Here is a 16,241-nt window from a genome sequence, read left to right as displayed (position 1 = left end):
AGGATAACCTCTCTGGTCTCTTCATCTCAGAAATTTCCCCGATTTAATTAAATGTCCCTGAAAGCTCTAAGAGTTCAATAAAAAAATAAAATGAGCAGATTTTGAATGCAAAAGCATGCCATCATTCTCACGGTGAAAGTACAATCTGTTTATTTTCAGACAGTTTAATTCAGTAATAATCACAATAGGTCTAGTCTATGAATACAATACTTTTATCTCAAAGTGAACGCGGACATTATAATCGACCACCTACCACCGATAGAGGGCGATGAGTTCTCCATAATTAAAGAGGCGAAGAAGAAGAATTCACACAGTCGTACATTTCCGGGGTTTAATTATTGATAACAACAACATTGTAAAGTACTTTGCGAGGTTATAAATGAATATGTGTTGAATGCAAAGGATTACTTAACATTTATGTACACCTTAAACATTGCTGAACCCACGTGTTACAGAATTAACTTGAGAGTCGCAATCCGTGGTTTGACCGAACGTTTAACGTTACTCGTATTGTTAAAGGACAGCAAACATGGAAATAAACGAACCCTCTTCTGATGGTACTTTTAAAACAAACGACGTTAAATAGCTTAAACTATATTTGATATCAAACCTCCCTAAATAAGTACATTTACTGTCTTTATACCCGGATGCTTGGTTGGTTGTGCTGTACTTTTGAAAGACCCGCGTCAGCTGGCGCCCAATCCAAGCCAACGGAGGATTAAAGGTAAACAATGAAACGTGCTCCACCACCTGCTGATCACTTTGACATGCGTGTTTCGTTTGATTGCTTTATATATGACCATATTGTATTAGTTATGGTTTTTTTTTAACAAGTGGCGGACTATAGACTGCGATATTGCAAAGAAGCAGAGCTAATCTATAACTAATAGGTTTTCCATGGGTATTGTTCATTCTTTCTACCGCCGTTATGATCAACGTCAAAAGGTATACAATTTGACAGATTGACACTTTGTCCTTTTTCCAGAACCCCCCAGAATGCAGACTCCTGCAAGAAATGCAGGTTTGCATAGGTAAGAAGACTACCGTGTTCAACCATTCTGTAGGCCACAGGTGCTGTCTAGTGATCCGCGATTCTCTTCCATACTGGTACGGTGATACAGGTCAAACCAAAACGTTGACTTATTCCTGATTAGGAGCTGTTAAAACGTTAAAAGTTATCAGATTTCACAACACTGTATGCATGTGCCTATTAAAAAGGGTTTTTAGTTAATGTTATTTCTTATTTTCCCCTCTCTGTCACTTAATACTCATAATTCACCTTTCAACATAAGGAACCAAATTTGCATAGAAACAAAACAAGGACCATTCGGTATGCCTGGTGTTTCAGATCCAGCGCTCGTACCCCGGGCCAGGATGCCGACTCCCCGCTGCCCCCCCTCAGCGAGCGCCTGGCCCAGCTGCGGCCCTCCAGGGAGCTGCTGGAGTTCTACCGGCAGAAGATCACCCAGTTCGACGGGGAGCAGGAGGCGCTGCTGCAGATGCTGGAGAAGTACCGGGGCATAGCGGAGGACCAGGTACGGCTCACAGGCTCTCTCCCTACCAGGGTTACAGACAGACACAGAGGATGAGGACCAGGTACGGCTCACAGGCTCTCTCCCTACCAGGGTTACAGACAGACAGACAGACAGACAGAGGATGAGGACCAGGTATGGCTCACAGGCTCTCTCTCTCTGCCAGGGTTGCATCCTACAGCCAGCCAGACAGACAGACAGACAGACAGACAGACATGAGGTCCAGGTACGAAGGGTGAATCCTACCCTGTATAAATGGTCGATTATATATATTGGACTTCTACGCCAGAGTAGGCTTCTGCGTCGGAGATTGAGAGAGTAGTCTGCCAAACATTTCCCAGTTAAAGGCCCACAGCAGATCTTTGTCACCAACACGGTTCCAAAATAAATAAGTACGCTCTAACCCATCATCCAGGCTGTAGTTGAGACGTCTCACAGGCTTTAGGGGCTCTCTCTAGGTTGGTATGAGAATCAAATAGACGGGGTGGAGGGATTTCTACTCAAATGTGTATGACATCACTTTCCTGTGTATGATCAGACAATCTCTGCCCCTAAACACACACACACACACACACACACACACACACACACACACACACACACACACACACACACAGCATAAACTACAGTGGGAGGTGCGACAGCGCGAAGGAGAGGTCGCAGAGCTGCAGAAGGCCCTCAGTGACATGCAGGTGTACCTGTTCCAGGAGCGAGAACAGTCCCTCAGACTCTACTCAGAGAACGACCGGCTGAAGATCAGGTGAGGGGTGGGATGGGGGGGGGGTAGCCCATACATCTCTTCTAGAAGATGGTCGCCTGAAGCATCCTCTTGTAAAAGAACATCCACCCATCTGATAACTGTTGGATCAACAGTTAACAGATGGGTGGATGTTCTTGTCTTGTGGTGTGAACAGAGAGCTGGAGGACAGGAAGAAGATCCAGCATCTGTTGGCTCTGGTGGGTCCGGATGTGGGAGAGATTACGTACTTCCACAGAGAACCACCGCATAAGGTATTTTGTCAACATTGTTATTATTCAATCTGTGTTTTTCTCTTTCTTTATTTTTTAAAGAAGGTTGTTATGAAAACAGAGTCCCTCCTGTCTTAAAGGTTGACGATGTAGAATTTAGCGGGATCTATCGGAACAAACTCATAAGTGTTTAATCACATGAAAAGGTTGCTTTTCTTTTACTTAGAATGAGCTCCTTTTTGTTTACATATTTGACTAAAAGAGTACTCATTAGAAATCTATCAAGGCACCTCCTCACTTGAATTCTGGCAGCTTGAGACTGTTGACAATTACATAACTTTGGAATACCCATCAATGTAAATGAACTGCATTTATATGCAAGGCTACAGCCAGCTCGTCGGGGCAGGTAGTGTTAGTTGTCTCGGTCAGGGACACCTCGACCTTCGGCTAGGAGGAGCCAGAGATTAACTAGCGGTTGCCAGTCAACCTGATCTACCTCCTGAGCCATTCAAGCCCAATACCTACTGGAATAGTAGGTTTTCCAGTACAGTAAATGGAATGTTGGTCAATTCCAGTACGGGCCCCCATAGCTTCTCCTTTGAAAGGGAGGGCAGATTGGGGGCATTTAGTTGGTTGCAATCTACAACCTCACCACTAGATGCCACTAGATCATACACATTGCACCTTTTTAAGGATGAATTTCTAAAAGAAATTCACATGCATTGCCGTTAACAGCTTTTTACGCTTTGCACAGCATCAAACAATGATTTAAACAATGTGGGTGCTTCAAAAAAGTTTTGTTAACCTGGTTGTGTCTTTAATATATAAAAGAATATATTTAAAAGGACACGCCCCCACACCTGTCAACTCTGGAGACATGTATTGGTAAATGTAATGAAATGATGCCTTTTAACTATAAGGTGAATCAAGGTATGAATCTAATCTTCACATCATGGTTATTTGAAGGTGTATTCTGTAAATATATTCTTTAATAATTTGAAACGATACGAAATGTAACATATTGATCGTTATGTTCCATTGAAGATGATCACTCTGCATATGAACCTGAATCACCTTCATTTCAAGGTCACCATCCCTCAGAAGAGGCCTGACGCCCGGTCTGATGACCATCTGAACCTCAGGCCCGCTCAGAAGAGACCTGGCTCAGCTAAAGGTTTGGGGTCTCTTGAATCCACATTTATTTGATAGCTAGCCATCATTTGGCTTTGGAAATGTTTGCTCAAGCAATTCATCCACATTTCTCTACCCGGTGAAGAAAAAGTATTCTAATGATAGGTTATACATTACATTTAAATAATGTTCGTATTAGTAAGTGTTTACTTTTATGTTTTGATTGAATCAGATGGATAGGACGGTGGTTTAAATATAATTATCCTTTACACTGATGGTTTCTTTTATTTCTTCTTCTGCCGCAGAGGGCAGCAGAAAAACCAAATCATCGGATGGTGGAAATGGGGAAAACTTGGAGCAATGCAGGTCGGACAACCAGACCCTGTTACTGCAGGTACGGTCTCGACTCTGTGATATCAGAATGGTCTTGTCAGGGACCTAATAAACAATTCATAATAAAGTAAAGGGATTATTAAAGGATAGGGCGTACAAGATGATATCTATGACCAAAGACAATAAGAGACATTGAAGAAAAAGTGAAAGGATGCATTTCCTGAGTCAAGCACTCTAGAGTGAGTGGGAATTGTAGTAGTGATCAGAAAGCAATGTGGATGAATGCTTCAGATGAACACGCAATAAAAGAATTGCACACTCTGTTATGACTGGATGAATGAAATGCTTGGATGTGGTGACATGATCCCCAATAAAAACATTTATTTTCTCTAAAAACTAATAATTTATAGGTAAAAGAAACAGAACTGAGATGTCTTGGCTTAACTGAGCATTGATGCAGAGGACTGTACCTGGTCCGTCCAGGTGGAGGCGCTGCAGGCCCAGATGGAGGAGCAGGCCAGGCTGGCTAAAGAGCAGGTAGAGGCTCTGCTGGAGGACCGCAGGATCCAGGTGGACGAGGGCCAGGTGCAGCACCAGAGAGACGGCCAGCGCATTGCAGACCTGACCGACAAGTAGGAGGAGTTTGGTCTTCATGGGGGCAGCGCGCTCCACGACGTTGCTCAACACGACCTTGAGGGAAACGATGATGGAATGATTGAGACGTACAAGGTCGAATGTATTTTAAACATTTAAAAAGAAAACTTCATAGAAACTGTATTGACTTTTAGCTCTCTGTGTTACCAAATATGGTCGTTCGTGAGGCTTACATTCTGATCTCTACTCTCGGGGAAAGGCCAACTTTGACCCACTTTTGACGGTTTGTCAGAATCTGACCCTTACCTCTCCACCTCTCCTGTCTAAACGCCCCCCCCCCCCCTTCCCGTGGTGAAGGCTGCAGCGAACCCAGAACCTCCTGTACGAGAGCACGCGCGACTTCCTCCAGCTCAAGTTCGAGACGCGGGGCCACGAGAAGAGCTGGATGGCGGAGAAGGACCACCTGCTGAGGGACCTGGACGGCTGCCAGGAGCGTCTGAGGAAGACCCGCACCGGGATGGACGACCAGGCCGGGGCGCGGCGGGCCCGCCAGGCCAGCGGCCTCGGTTCATCCCTGCCGCGGCCCCAGACCACAGAACCACAGGCCCAGCAGAACCTCCGGGAGGATCGCAAGGTGTGTGCTCAAACAGAGCCAACACCAACACTGGGATGACGCGTTAATCTAAAGCAAAGAGCGGAAAGTACAGATGAGGAGGTCTCTATTGGTCCCTTCAGGCCCTGCAGGAGGATCTGAAGCAAGCTCACCGCCTAGCTGAGATGTACAGGGAGCAGTGCATCACCATGGAGACAGAGCTGTCCCAGATCAGGGAGGAGGGGGATGTGGGCAGGGAGATATTCAAAGTAAGGCCCACTAAGACGTTGGACTTTGGACTTTGGTTTGGTTGTAAAGTCAAAACAATGATGACATCCCTTCTGACATTATGTTCCTTCGTTCTTGTAAACCGAATCTCAGGAGCGGTCGGAGAAGATGGCCAAACGCCTGCAGTTGATGACTCAGCGATACGAGACCCTGGAGAAGAGGAGGTCCATGGAGGCCGAGGGCTTCAAGGCAGACCTCAAACTCCTCAGACGGAAACTGAAAGACGTGGAGACACAGCTCCTTAAGGTATGCGTAATGAGGCCCTCTCTATTCCATTCTAATGTCTAGCAGTATGTTCACTTTGGATTGCCGCTACTCTCCAGGATAACTGTTGATAAAGCAGCAAAAACACACAAAGCTTGCTTGATATTAAACGGTACAATATATAGTGAAGGTCCCAGATGAATGTGTGTGGCGTGATGTGTGTTTTACCTGTCAACCAGGTGACGCTGAGCGTGGGCCCAAACCAGGACTTAGCCATTCTGCACGAGGTGAGGCAGACTAATTCCCGCACCAAGAAGGTTCAGGAAGAACTGCTGGCCCTAAAACGCAAGATCTTTGGGCTAGAAAACGAGCTCCGGTTCTGCTGAGATTTGATTTGATTTACTGGAGTCACTTTTAAGACAAGATGTTTTTCATTGTTTATTTGCAACAAATGTATTTATTTATAAAAGTTATTTTGAATACAAGTTTTTTTGTTCATGATTTATTTGTATTAATAATCAAACTATAACTATCAGATTCATCACTATGTTAGAAGATAGATATATAGATAAATAGAATTGTATCAATTTGTGCAATGCCGGTTGTAGCTTAAGTGATGGACATGCTGTACTGGCATTCTATTTCACAGGTTTATATCCATTGCTAAGTTAACATGGTATGTGTGTAGGTATGTGTTTCACTCATGGTGACAGTAGTTTGGTTCAGTTTGACAAAATCAATAAACATAAATGATGCGACATTTGTGTCTTCTGAAAAATAGTTGATTTATTTTTTATAAACCAAGCGCTACATCCAACAATACTTCCACACTCCAACTAGGGGATGTCTTCGCCCTAGACTTTGGTGACTAGTGTCCTTTGGACTGCAGTCAACAAATATGTTGATTTACTCAGTAAATCAACATATTACTGAGCCAGGATTTTTACATGATCTTCGCCCATCTGGGATTGAAACAGTCTCCCTCATCTCTGATCCAGACCTGGCCATATACTTATTTTCCAATGCATTAATTTATGTTGCAAATCAGCAGGCACCATATACGACCCTTAGTGAGGAACAGTCTTACTCTGTGGTTCACAAATTAGCAATGAAATCTGATTTACTGGGACGCTTCAAGAAATGTGAAATGACTGCGTCGTTATGACAAGGAATGTGAATTCTAACTTCCAGCAGAATTCCTTTCAGAAAAGTGCCAGAGACCCAAGGCAATTCTTGAAAACTATTACCTACATATATTTGGACAGACACTGGTCCTATAAATTCGAGAGCAGATGCAAACCTTTTAATTGCCATTTTATCTCTGCAGGCCACATATTTGATTCATGTAGTCTTCTGGGCTGGATGCCGCTGCAGTAGTTACTAAAGATCCTTTGCCAAGGCCAGACTGTGAGGCAGTAGTTCCTAAAGAAGGCCCTTGTTTTCCTTTGCTTCCATTACACTTTTTCTCGATTGTATACACACAAAAAATGGAACTATGCACACAATTCTGAAAACTTGAAGCTCATGTATCAACTACAAGACTCCAGACTGCTAAACTCTATACACTACTCTCTCATCATTTAGCACACTTGGTTCACCTGGATCCCACTGGCCTTCAAAACGCAACAACTAATTACCAATAAATCTAACTCACTGCTCACCTGTTCAAACTCAATTGGCAAAACACTTCAATCATGTGTCAGAGCATTACAATAAAGAGGACTCGAAGAGCTCTACTGTGTTGTAGATATGGTCCTTTGGCCTGATCAGGATTAGAGGTGGGTTACACACTGATTTACATGTAGATCTGTTTCAGTATTGTATTACAATATGGCAACAGTCTTTATACTATATGTACCACCTAATTGCATCTTTAAAAAAGAAAGCTATTTCTAAACAATTTTATACATTGGAATATGTAAGATGGCCTCATAAAGCCAAAACATATGTATAGTATTAGTATAGTATTTTGATGGAAGTGTTTTGAATTGATCACACCAGTGTTTAATTGATGCTCTCTAAGAGATATTCATTTGATAGCTGTGTTTACTGTTTAGTGGAAAAAATCAGTTTTGAGAAGAATTTGTGTAGCTTTGCCAAAATGATTAACTCTTCTCAGGTTTGTGTTTACAGTTTTGAGAAATTGAGCTATAGTTTCAGAAAACGTGTTTAAACGATTGAGACAAACTGTAACAGAGCAGAAAGTACTAGGATGCCCTAGTAAATTGATAAATTTGAGCCCGTTTTTTGGACTCTGGGCTGTTGCGACCAGCTGCACCTACCACTTTCCTTTTAGATTTTTTACCTGTTCCTATTTTCAGAGATAATTCAGAAGAACTTGAAAAGTGCCAACGCACAGGCTTTTTTTTACATAAGGATGGAGTTTATAATGATCTAAATAATTACCGCCCTTCTCTAAGCCTTTTCCAATGTCTAGCTAAGGTTCTTGAATCCCAAGTGAACTCCTGAGTGAACCCTCTGTCTTCTAGACTCTACTACTAAGCCCCTATACATCTTACTTCAGGTCCATTTCAACTACATGTCTCGGTCTCCAATAACTCAATTAATCCTCTTGATGGCAAGTGGTTCTTTGTTGCCTTATTTAAAGACTTGTCAAAGGCGTTTGCTAGTGTAGACCATTACTTTTTTGTTACATCAGTACACTTGCCTCGTAACGAAAATGCTCAAGTATGTTAACGGTCACTAAAGGAGTCCCTCAGGGATCCATTTTAGGTCCTTCGTTTATTACCTTGTTTCTAAATTGCAATGGTATTTCTATGTAAACTTGCAATGTACATTACTATGCTCATGATAATATTACACTCATGAGCGCCTTTCCTAGGAAGACATATTTCTAGTCTGCAAAAAGCATTGCATGTATTGTGAACTTCTTGACCTTAAGTTAGTTTTAGTCTCCGATATGTTTTTATCCAGATCAAATACTTGAGTAGACCTTGATCTAAAGTATTTCAGTCTGGATGGCAGTCAAATTGAAATTTCTTGGTTGAATTATTAATGAAAAACAATATTTCAGACATCCAATTGAAACTGATAAAATAAATAAATAAGAAATTAAGCTATGTTTCCTATACAAAGACATTGTATATTTGTCTCATAAAGCAGATGCATGCTTCTTCATCTGCTTTATGAGATCTGGACTTCAATTCTGAATGTTTATTACTGTTGATCTTTTCTGCACCCATCCCTGTAACCTACATGAGGCAGTCGCTCTGCCTTCCATTAGAAGGTAAGGGGCATACACCTTAAGGGGCCTATGCTTTTCAGTGGTATACCCCTTAAGCATGGGATGGTGTTCAGTAAGGGCAGAGGATGTGCACCCTGGTACATTGGACATTTGAATAGATTTGTTTCATACCCGATGACTGTAGCGGTTTCTCCTGATGTTATGAACCGTATTCTTATTGATTTACTTATGTATTCATTTATGCTGGGTTCCTTTTTTTTTACTTGTGTTCTTGTATGGGCTCAGGGCGCCATTTAAAATGAGACCTTGATCCCAAAGGACTTACCTTTGAGGATCAAGGATTAAGGATTAAATTAATGGAATATTAACTACACAGGTGGTGCAGTGCTTCTAGACAATCTGCTCTCATGTTGGATCCTTTCTAATTATAAGAATCATTTTTCGCTGTCTACCTGTAATAAGACTAATAATGGTTTGAGTGTGTGTAGCCCCATGCAGTTGTGTGAATAACATGAACAAGTTTTCATGGGTTATTGCTAAATTGTGGCTGGTCTTTCCTCTACGGATATCAACAATAGCATTTTGATAAAGAGAACCCCCTTTTCACACTCGAGATCTTTTGGTGGGCTACACTGCCTACACACTGGCTACACTTTACATTAATAGGTCCATGCTACACTGGGGCTCTCCCCAGAGGTTCAGCTATAGCAATTTCTAACCTTGATTTCTAATTTATAATCATTCACTTATTAGATTCTGACGTTTTATATCTTGCCAAATTCGATTATAATCTGGTTATAACTTTATTGAAGTATTGCTGGGACAGTCTTGCCCCGGAGCTGCATGTGCTTTGGTAATTATGCTAATGACTGTGGTGCGGGCCATGATTACGACACCGCTGCTTACAATGGGCGATAATCACCGTCATTATAATCATTGTAATGATTTCCTCCAAGTGTAATCGTGCAAACTGCGAATGTTGATTGATGGCCCTATTTTCGTGCTTCCAAACTCAGATCAAACATCCATGCGTAGTTGGCTGATTCACGCAGACCTACTAGCAGGAGCGCCCAGTGTTGAGCACTGATTCATCCGGTCCGTCATGACATAACATGACAGCTGGGTAATTTGCCCGGAAGCTGGTTGTTGTCTCATGGGTATCCGATTGACATGCCCCCAACCGGACCTCTTAAAAAGCAAATTGGGACTTTATTAAAGTCGCAATGTGTAACATCTTAACTAGCTTGTAGCTTTAAATGACTCATATCTGTATTCAACAAGGACTTATAGTGGTAGAAATGTGAACGATAGAATCTCATCCTACAACTGCTACATTCTACAAATAAAAAGTGCTGGCCAGCCCGTACTCTTTCTTTGTTTACAAGAATCTTACAACTCCCAAACCCCTCCCATTCACGCGACCCAGCTACTCAGACTACTCACAGCCGATGTACAAAACACATTTATTGAGTTGTTTGAAGTGAAAGTCTCCCGCCTACTTACTTTGAGAGGCTCAATCTTACACATTTCCGCTTTAAATGTTCATTGGTCACAGACAAACCTACCAGTACAATAAAATATATAAAATAACTGTGTGTGTGTGTGTGTGTGTGTGCATGCGTGCGTGCCTGTGTGTGTGTGTGTGTGTGTGTGTGTGTGTGTGTGTGTGTGTGTGTGTGTGTGTGTGTGCGTGCGTGCCTGGAATGTGCTCTCTCACACATGAACGTGCGTGTGCACCAGGTGTGTGTGTGCTAACTGGACAGGTGGAGGCGGACCTCCCTCTGAATCCCAAGAGAGTCGTCTCACAGCACGTCTTCAAGATTGTGAAGCTCATCACACACACGGCAGGCACCAGTCATTTCACAGCCCAGAAAGTACCCTGCTGCAACAATAGACACACGGCTGAACCCTCTTAAAATGCATGTCACCTCTCCTCTAATTTCACAGTCCAAATACACCCCCCCACCAGGTTCCTTCTCATCGACCCTGATGACCGCTTGATGGTTTATACATGTACTGGTTTGCTTTTCTGCAGTTTCATTTTTTAATCTTCAATCTTTAAAAATGTACTTTTTCCCCCGTGTCAATCATAACAACAAAACAGACATAACTGTGCTTGATTTGATTTGTAAGCATATGTATAATATGTATATAGCTCATGTAGGGATGCAGACTCTGGCATTGACATACTGCATTCTGACGCACACTACACACTACATGAAACATCAATTACAGACAGTAAGATGCAAATGTCAAATGTATGTGCCATTCAACAATTCAATGTCAGCAGTGTTTGGCAAATAAGCAGGTACTTAATCAGACTAGGTTATTTTATGTTGACGATTTTCCTATCCAAGGTTTCGACGTATTTTTCTGGCAAATTAACACACGATTGAAAAGAAGGCAAGGCGCTCTTGCTCTTTCTGTTTCGCTGGAGAGGGAGCTTTGTGGCTGGGTCGTTAGCCAATAGGAAGAAGGGGGTTGGTCTTCTAAAGTGGTTAACCTGGCCGCTTTGGGGCTTAATGGCAACTTGAGATGTCAATCAGCTTTCCTTTGCTTCCCCACTTGAGATTGACTTTTCAGCGTGGGTGGATCTCGTCGCTTCTGCATGCACCTTTCAACATTCCCAGCCCAGCCTCTACTACACAACCAGACAGCCATGCGAGGCTCCCATGGGACGTGTGCATGCAAGGCTTTGTCAGTAGGCTGATGCAAGCATGAATCACTCACTGGTTCGCTGCCTGCAGAGCTGAGAACATCTCTCGCCGTCTTCACAACATCACAGACATCACAGAGCAAGGCTAGAAACACGACTGGCACTAGGACCCCGGGGAAAGGTGAGAAACAGCCAGACCCCACTGAGAGCATGCCCAAGCCACTTAGAGTCTCCAGGGCACCACTCAAAGCAGCAGTGTGTAGCAGAGTCCACGAAGCCATCCAGTATGTGGCCCTGGGCAGTGATCTGGGCAGAGGAAGGTACCTCAGTGTTTGAGCCCCTCTTACACAGCCTGTTCAAGCCAGTGAATGTTGCAGCATTATTCCGCCTCACCCCCTGTTTAACATTTACAAACTCTGGATGGGGGGGGGGGGCATTGTTGGTTATGGCTTTAAGCCGGCATTGAAGGCAGTAACGAAGACACATGGATGTCATGGGCTTCTTTGTACATGCGGTCTCTCCACACAATGTCTCCAACCTACACGTCTGTGCTTCAGGTGGCCAGTGATCGGATCCCGCACCGGATCCATGTTATATAGACCATTCAAAACATTCATGAAAACACATCCAACCGTAAACAGAACCAAGGCAGACCATTGGATGCACACTTTAACACTGTTAGTGATTGGTCGAAAAACCCTGGTTCCGCTTCTGGATTTCTGGAATTGTTTGCTCACATGTGTAAATGGGATGAACCGGCATGCTGGGACAGCTGTGTGATGTTTCTAAGAAGTGTTATGTCTGCACCACCCTGCTTCTCTTCATGTTGCCCCCACAAATCCGCTATTGTACCTTTACACATCAACATGTTGAATACAACGCGCCGCAACTATGCTTGAATTTGCAGAGTGGTATACATATGCAGGGCGGGCAAAAGCCCCTCCCATCTCTGTCCACCCCTCATTATTATTTAGATGCTGATGCTGATGCTGACGTGTGTTCCACGTCATACCACTGAATCCAGAATGCCGACAGGCTATGGATCAAACACGGGGGCGGCATCACGCTGACTTTGTCTGGTGAGGGTTAGAAACCCAGAACAATGCCAGAGCTTCTATGCAGCGATATTGCAGGATCTCTTTGTAAAAGGGGCTAATCAACTACCAAAGCCCTTCCCACTATGGAGCAGTGGGAAGGGCTTAACGTTTGTGTGTAAGGCAGGTTCTCCGACCACCATTCAGGTCAGGGATTAAAGCGTTCTCATGGCGTTGGTTGAGGCAGGTTTGAGGGAGTGATTGATCGCAGCAGGGGCTTGAAGCGCCAACCCTTGGTAGGATTGGAAGGCCTGAACGACTGCAGCCAATTGGGTCTGTAAGTGGAAGTGACCGGACTAGTGTTGTCACTGTAGAAACAGCCATGGTACCAGCCTGTGATCCCCCCCCCACACACCTTCACCCATCTGGAGAACATCAGGATACTCCAGCTGCCAGTCCAGCACATGGGTCAGATGATTATGGCTGTCGGCTCGCCTTCCCGTCATAACCAAATCAGAATTATGCACAAACGCCTGTATCCACAAATACAATGACCACATCGTGTCCCCTGCCGCGTCATCTATCGACATTACACAATCCGTGCTATATTCCTCACACACCTGAGCTCCTGTGCTCCATGTTGTGAACAATCCCAGGGTTATTCCATTGACCATAGGCGAATCATATTATGATCACAGCTTATCCCATTTGTAATCGATCACCGATGATTCAAAAGGCGATAAATCTGATTCCATTGGTGATCTGAGATTATTCACTGCTAGACTAGAGGCACTGCTAGAATATCACACTGTAATGTAATTGTGCGCACGTGAGTGTTATGGCATTTGTTTCACTACTCATGCGTGTACGTTTCTCAGCCCGGGCAGAAACCAAGGTTTCCCTCAAGCCCCGAGCGCTGATGGGCTGTGGAGGAATTGCCATGGTAACGCACAGGGACATCACTATGCCGAGCTTCACAAGCCTGTTTCTATAGTGACAACACTTGGCCAATCAGATGCATTCAGGTCATCATGGCGGAGAATGTATGACTTTACACAAACATGAATTAAATACACGCATCTCAGGTAATCCCACACATTGATTAAGACTGCATTTCGTGATTCATTATGAATAAATAAATAAAAAATTCTCAATCCCATTTCTCCAGACCTTTATATTTATATATACAGCTATACAATAATTTCTTAAAACCATTAGTTAGTTGCCGCTTTATCTTACTTACCTTTACAGAAATGGACAAATAAAACGCTGACCAATGGGGAAGAGGTTCTCCGTTGTCCCGCCCCCTGTCTGACGGCGCGAGGGTTCCCCAGTCGAACCGAGAGGAGCACGTTTATGAACAACGTTACGTAAGATGTAATTCCTGTTTTCACATCTTAGATCTTAAAGGCTCCCTCTCTGATTTCCAGTCACATGATTGTAATATCCATTGTGCAACGCCTATGTTAACGCCACTTCTACTGTGTAATATAATATATAATATGCACTATTTCTATATACTTGTGAGTAAATCAAGCCGAGTCTATTTGGTAGGTTTAGGTATAGCTCATGTGAGATTGAGTGGTCTTGTACAGATGGTTAGCCTATGGTTATTTAATCATACATTTTCCATGCAATTATATTATTTATGTGCAACGTAGGAGCCATCTGTATATATTCACATCCTTTTGTGGTAATATAGGTCACAGATCACCTGTTCCCTACATACTAAGGGAAAACATACTTAAATACATACTTAAATCTCTTCAATATAATGAAGCATGGACCTAATACAGACGATTCTCCAGTAGATACTATGTATATGTATATCAATTTAGTAGATGTATGAAAAATGTGTTATTGTAAGACACTCCATGGCAGCCAAGGATTTGGTTTAATGGAGCATCATTAGAAAACACACTGGTGGCATTTACTAAGCATCTTCAGGGAGACGTGATTGTTGGAGGGATACTTTCACAGTGTGGGCAGTAGCATCAGAGGATTTAAGATATTTTTATTTTATTTTATTTTATTTTATTTTTATATGCAAACTTACAGGATACAGGAGTGACTGTCTTGGAGACTTTTGGATTTCGAGAAGCCAGCTTAAATTGCAATGAACTGTGGCGGCAAGTGGACACGTCTGCAAGGATGCAAGACAACTAAAAAGGATCTACACAATACGACCGTGTGTGGAGTGGATATATACGTCACACTATGCAAATTGTGCAGTGTGCTCTCATCAACACTAAATTCAACACCTGCGTTGTTTCTCTCACTCCTTCAGGTTTTCAACAACAACCCGTCAGTGACATACGAACCATGTAGAAAAAACAAACAAATATTGCCATGGTTTCCACCAGCGTAAGGGATGCAGTGCTTTCAGTGATCCCTTTGCACTCTCTTATCCCCTCTGAAGTGGTTGAGTGGCTTCATGGGTACTCTCTTTTATCCTCCCTGTGTTTCATCCTGATCATTATCCTCATCATAATCATAATTATGGGTGCCTACCCCCATCGTATCAGCTATTCTTCCAATGAGGAGCATTTAATTGACATTCCATCGGGAGGTTTTCATCAGCTTAACAACAAGTGACATCCTCTCCAATCTAGCGCCACCAGACAGGAAGCTAAAAGCAGCCAGTCACATCTTCAGAGGGTCTGATCCAACACAGGTGTTTGGTGAGTTTGGGTCTCTTCCAGCAGTGGGTATGCTCTGATTTTGCGATAGTTTGATGCGGGAAGATCAGATTCTCTGTCAAGATCACCTCAGGGCGTTGGCACTGAAATCCGTCAGTTCAACATTCAGGAATTCAATCCATCGCTGTAAGCCGGTCCTCTTTCACCACGTATAACACAGCAGGATGGGGGCGTGTAGCCTCACTTTGTGGTGAAGGGGGATGGCTGGGCGCCTCTATACATGTGGTCTCTCCACACGATGTCTCCCACCTACACGTCTGTGCTTTAGTAGCCAGTGATCGGGTCCCGCACAAAAGGTTCATGAAAAACCCATCCAACCCGTAAACAGAACAGAGGCAGACCATTGGATGTACACTTTAACACTGTTAGTGATTGGTCGAAATACCTTGGTTTCCGCGTCTGGATTTCTGGAATTGTTTGCTTACAATTTGGCAAAGCGCATCCATATTAGTGTGTAAGCCACCGGTCTGTCGGGAGACAGTGCTGTGATGAGGCCTGGTGTGTGTAGGGGGCTGCCATGCTGCCCAGACAGTGTTTGCTAATGCTGAACTGCGTCATTACCGTCCGTTGATCACTTCAGTTCCTTTCTCTCGCCCCCACATCGTGGAGTCGGGGAGAAACAACAACAGGCTTCCTCCAATTTAAACCTTTTTCTGTTGCCTTCCTCCTGTTCTTGTCTTCCACTGTAATGGTATAGAGCTCAGCCTTCTCCTACTATGCACACATCAGCCTTATTGAGCAGATCACTGAAAACTGAAGAACATTACTGGGAGATAGCCTTAAGATAGCCAGCTCACATTCACCACATCCTCGGCTCTTGGTCTAATCATGAGAACGTAGCCTAATAGAGGGATGGACGATTCCAGATGTGTTGGAGTTGACTCAGACTCCTATTCCACCTTAATGGAATTTATGGAATCGATTCTCAATCCATTCTGATTCCAAAAGAAAAGCACACACAAAATAAAGCCTGCCTTCAGTGAACTATATTAGAACAAAGGAAT

General features: G+C 43.4%; 1 protein-coding gene across 1 annotated transcript; it reads left to right on the top strand.

Moving 5' to 3' along the window:
• Positions 1-542: 542 nt before the first annotated feature.
• On the top strand, positions 543-6,272 carry ccdc77 (coiled-coil domain containing 77). The gene is made up of 12 exons (XM_079742970.1): positions 543-724; positions 986-1,031; positions 1,349-1,535; positions 2,150-2,292; positions 2,447-2,543; positions 3,588-3,675; positions 3,938-4,026; positions 4,449-4,597; positions 4,917-5,193; positions 5,295-5,420; positions 5,533-5,685; positions 5,883-6,272. Exons 2-12 carry the CDS (start codon positions 997-999, stop codon positions 6,027-6,029), a joined length of 1,491 nt encoding a protein of 496 aa, XP_079599096.1. The 5' UTR covers positions 543-724; positions 986-996; the 3' UTR covers positions 6,030-6,272.
• The last annotated feature ends 9,969 nt before the right edge of the window (positions 6,273-16,241 follow it).

This window comes from Pollachius pollachius (assembly GCF_949987615.1).
Source record: "Pollachius pollachius genome assembly, chromosome: 9".
Classification (NCBI taxonomy): Eukaryota; Metazoa; Chordata; class Actinopteri; order Gadiformes; family Gadidae; genus Pollachius; species Pollachius pollachius.
This window is presented reverse-complemented; position numbering and strand designations above follow the sequence as displayed.

Coding starts and splice junctions, on each gene's coding strand:
- ccdc77 (XM_079742970.1), top strand. CDS start 997: ATGCAGACTCCTGCAAGAAATGCAGGTTTGCATAG. Junction 1,032..1,348: donor AGAAATGCAGGTTTGCATAG/GTAAGAAGACTA, acceptor CTGGTGTTTCAG/ATCCAGCGCTCGTACCCCGG. Junction 2,293..2,446: donor AACGACCGGCTGAAGATCAG/GTGAGGGGTGGG, acceptor TGGTGTGAACAG/AGAGCTGGAGGACAGGAAGA.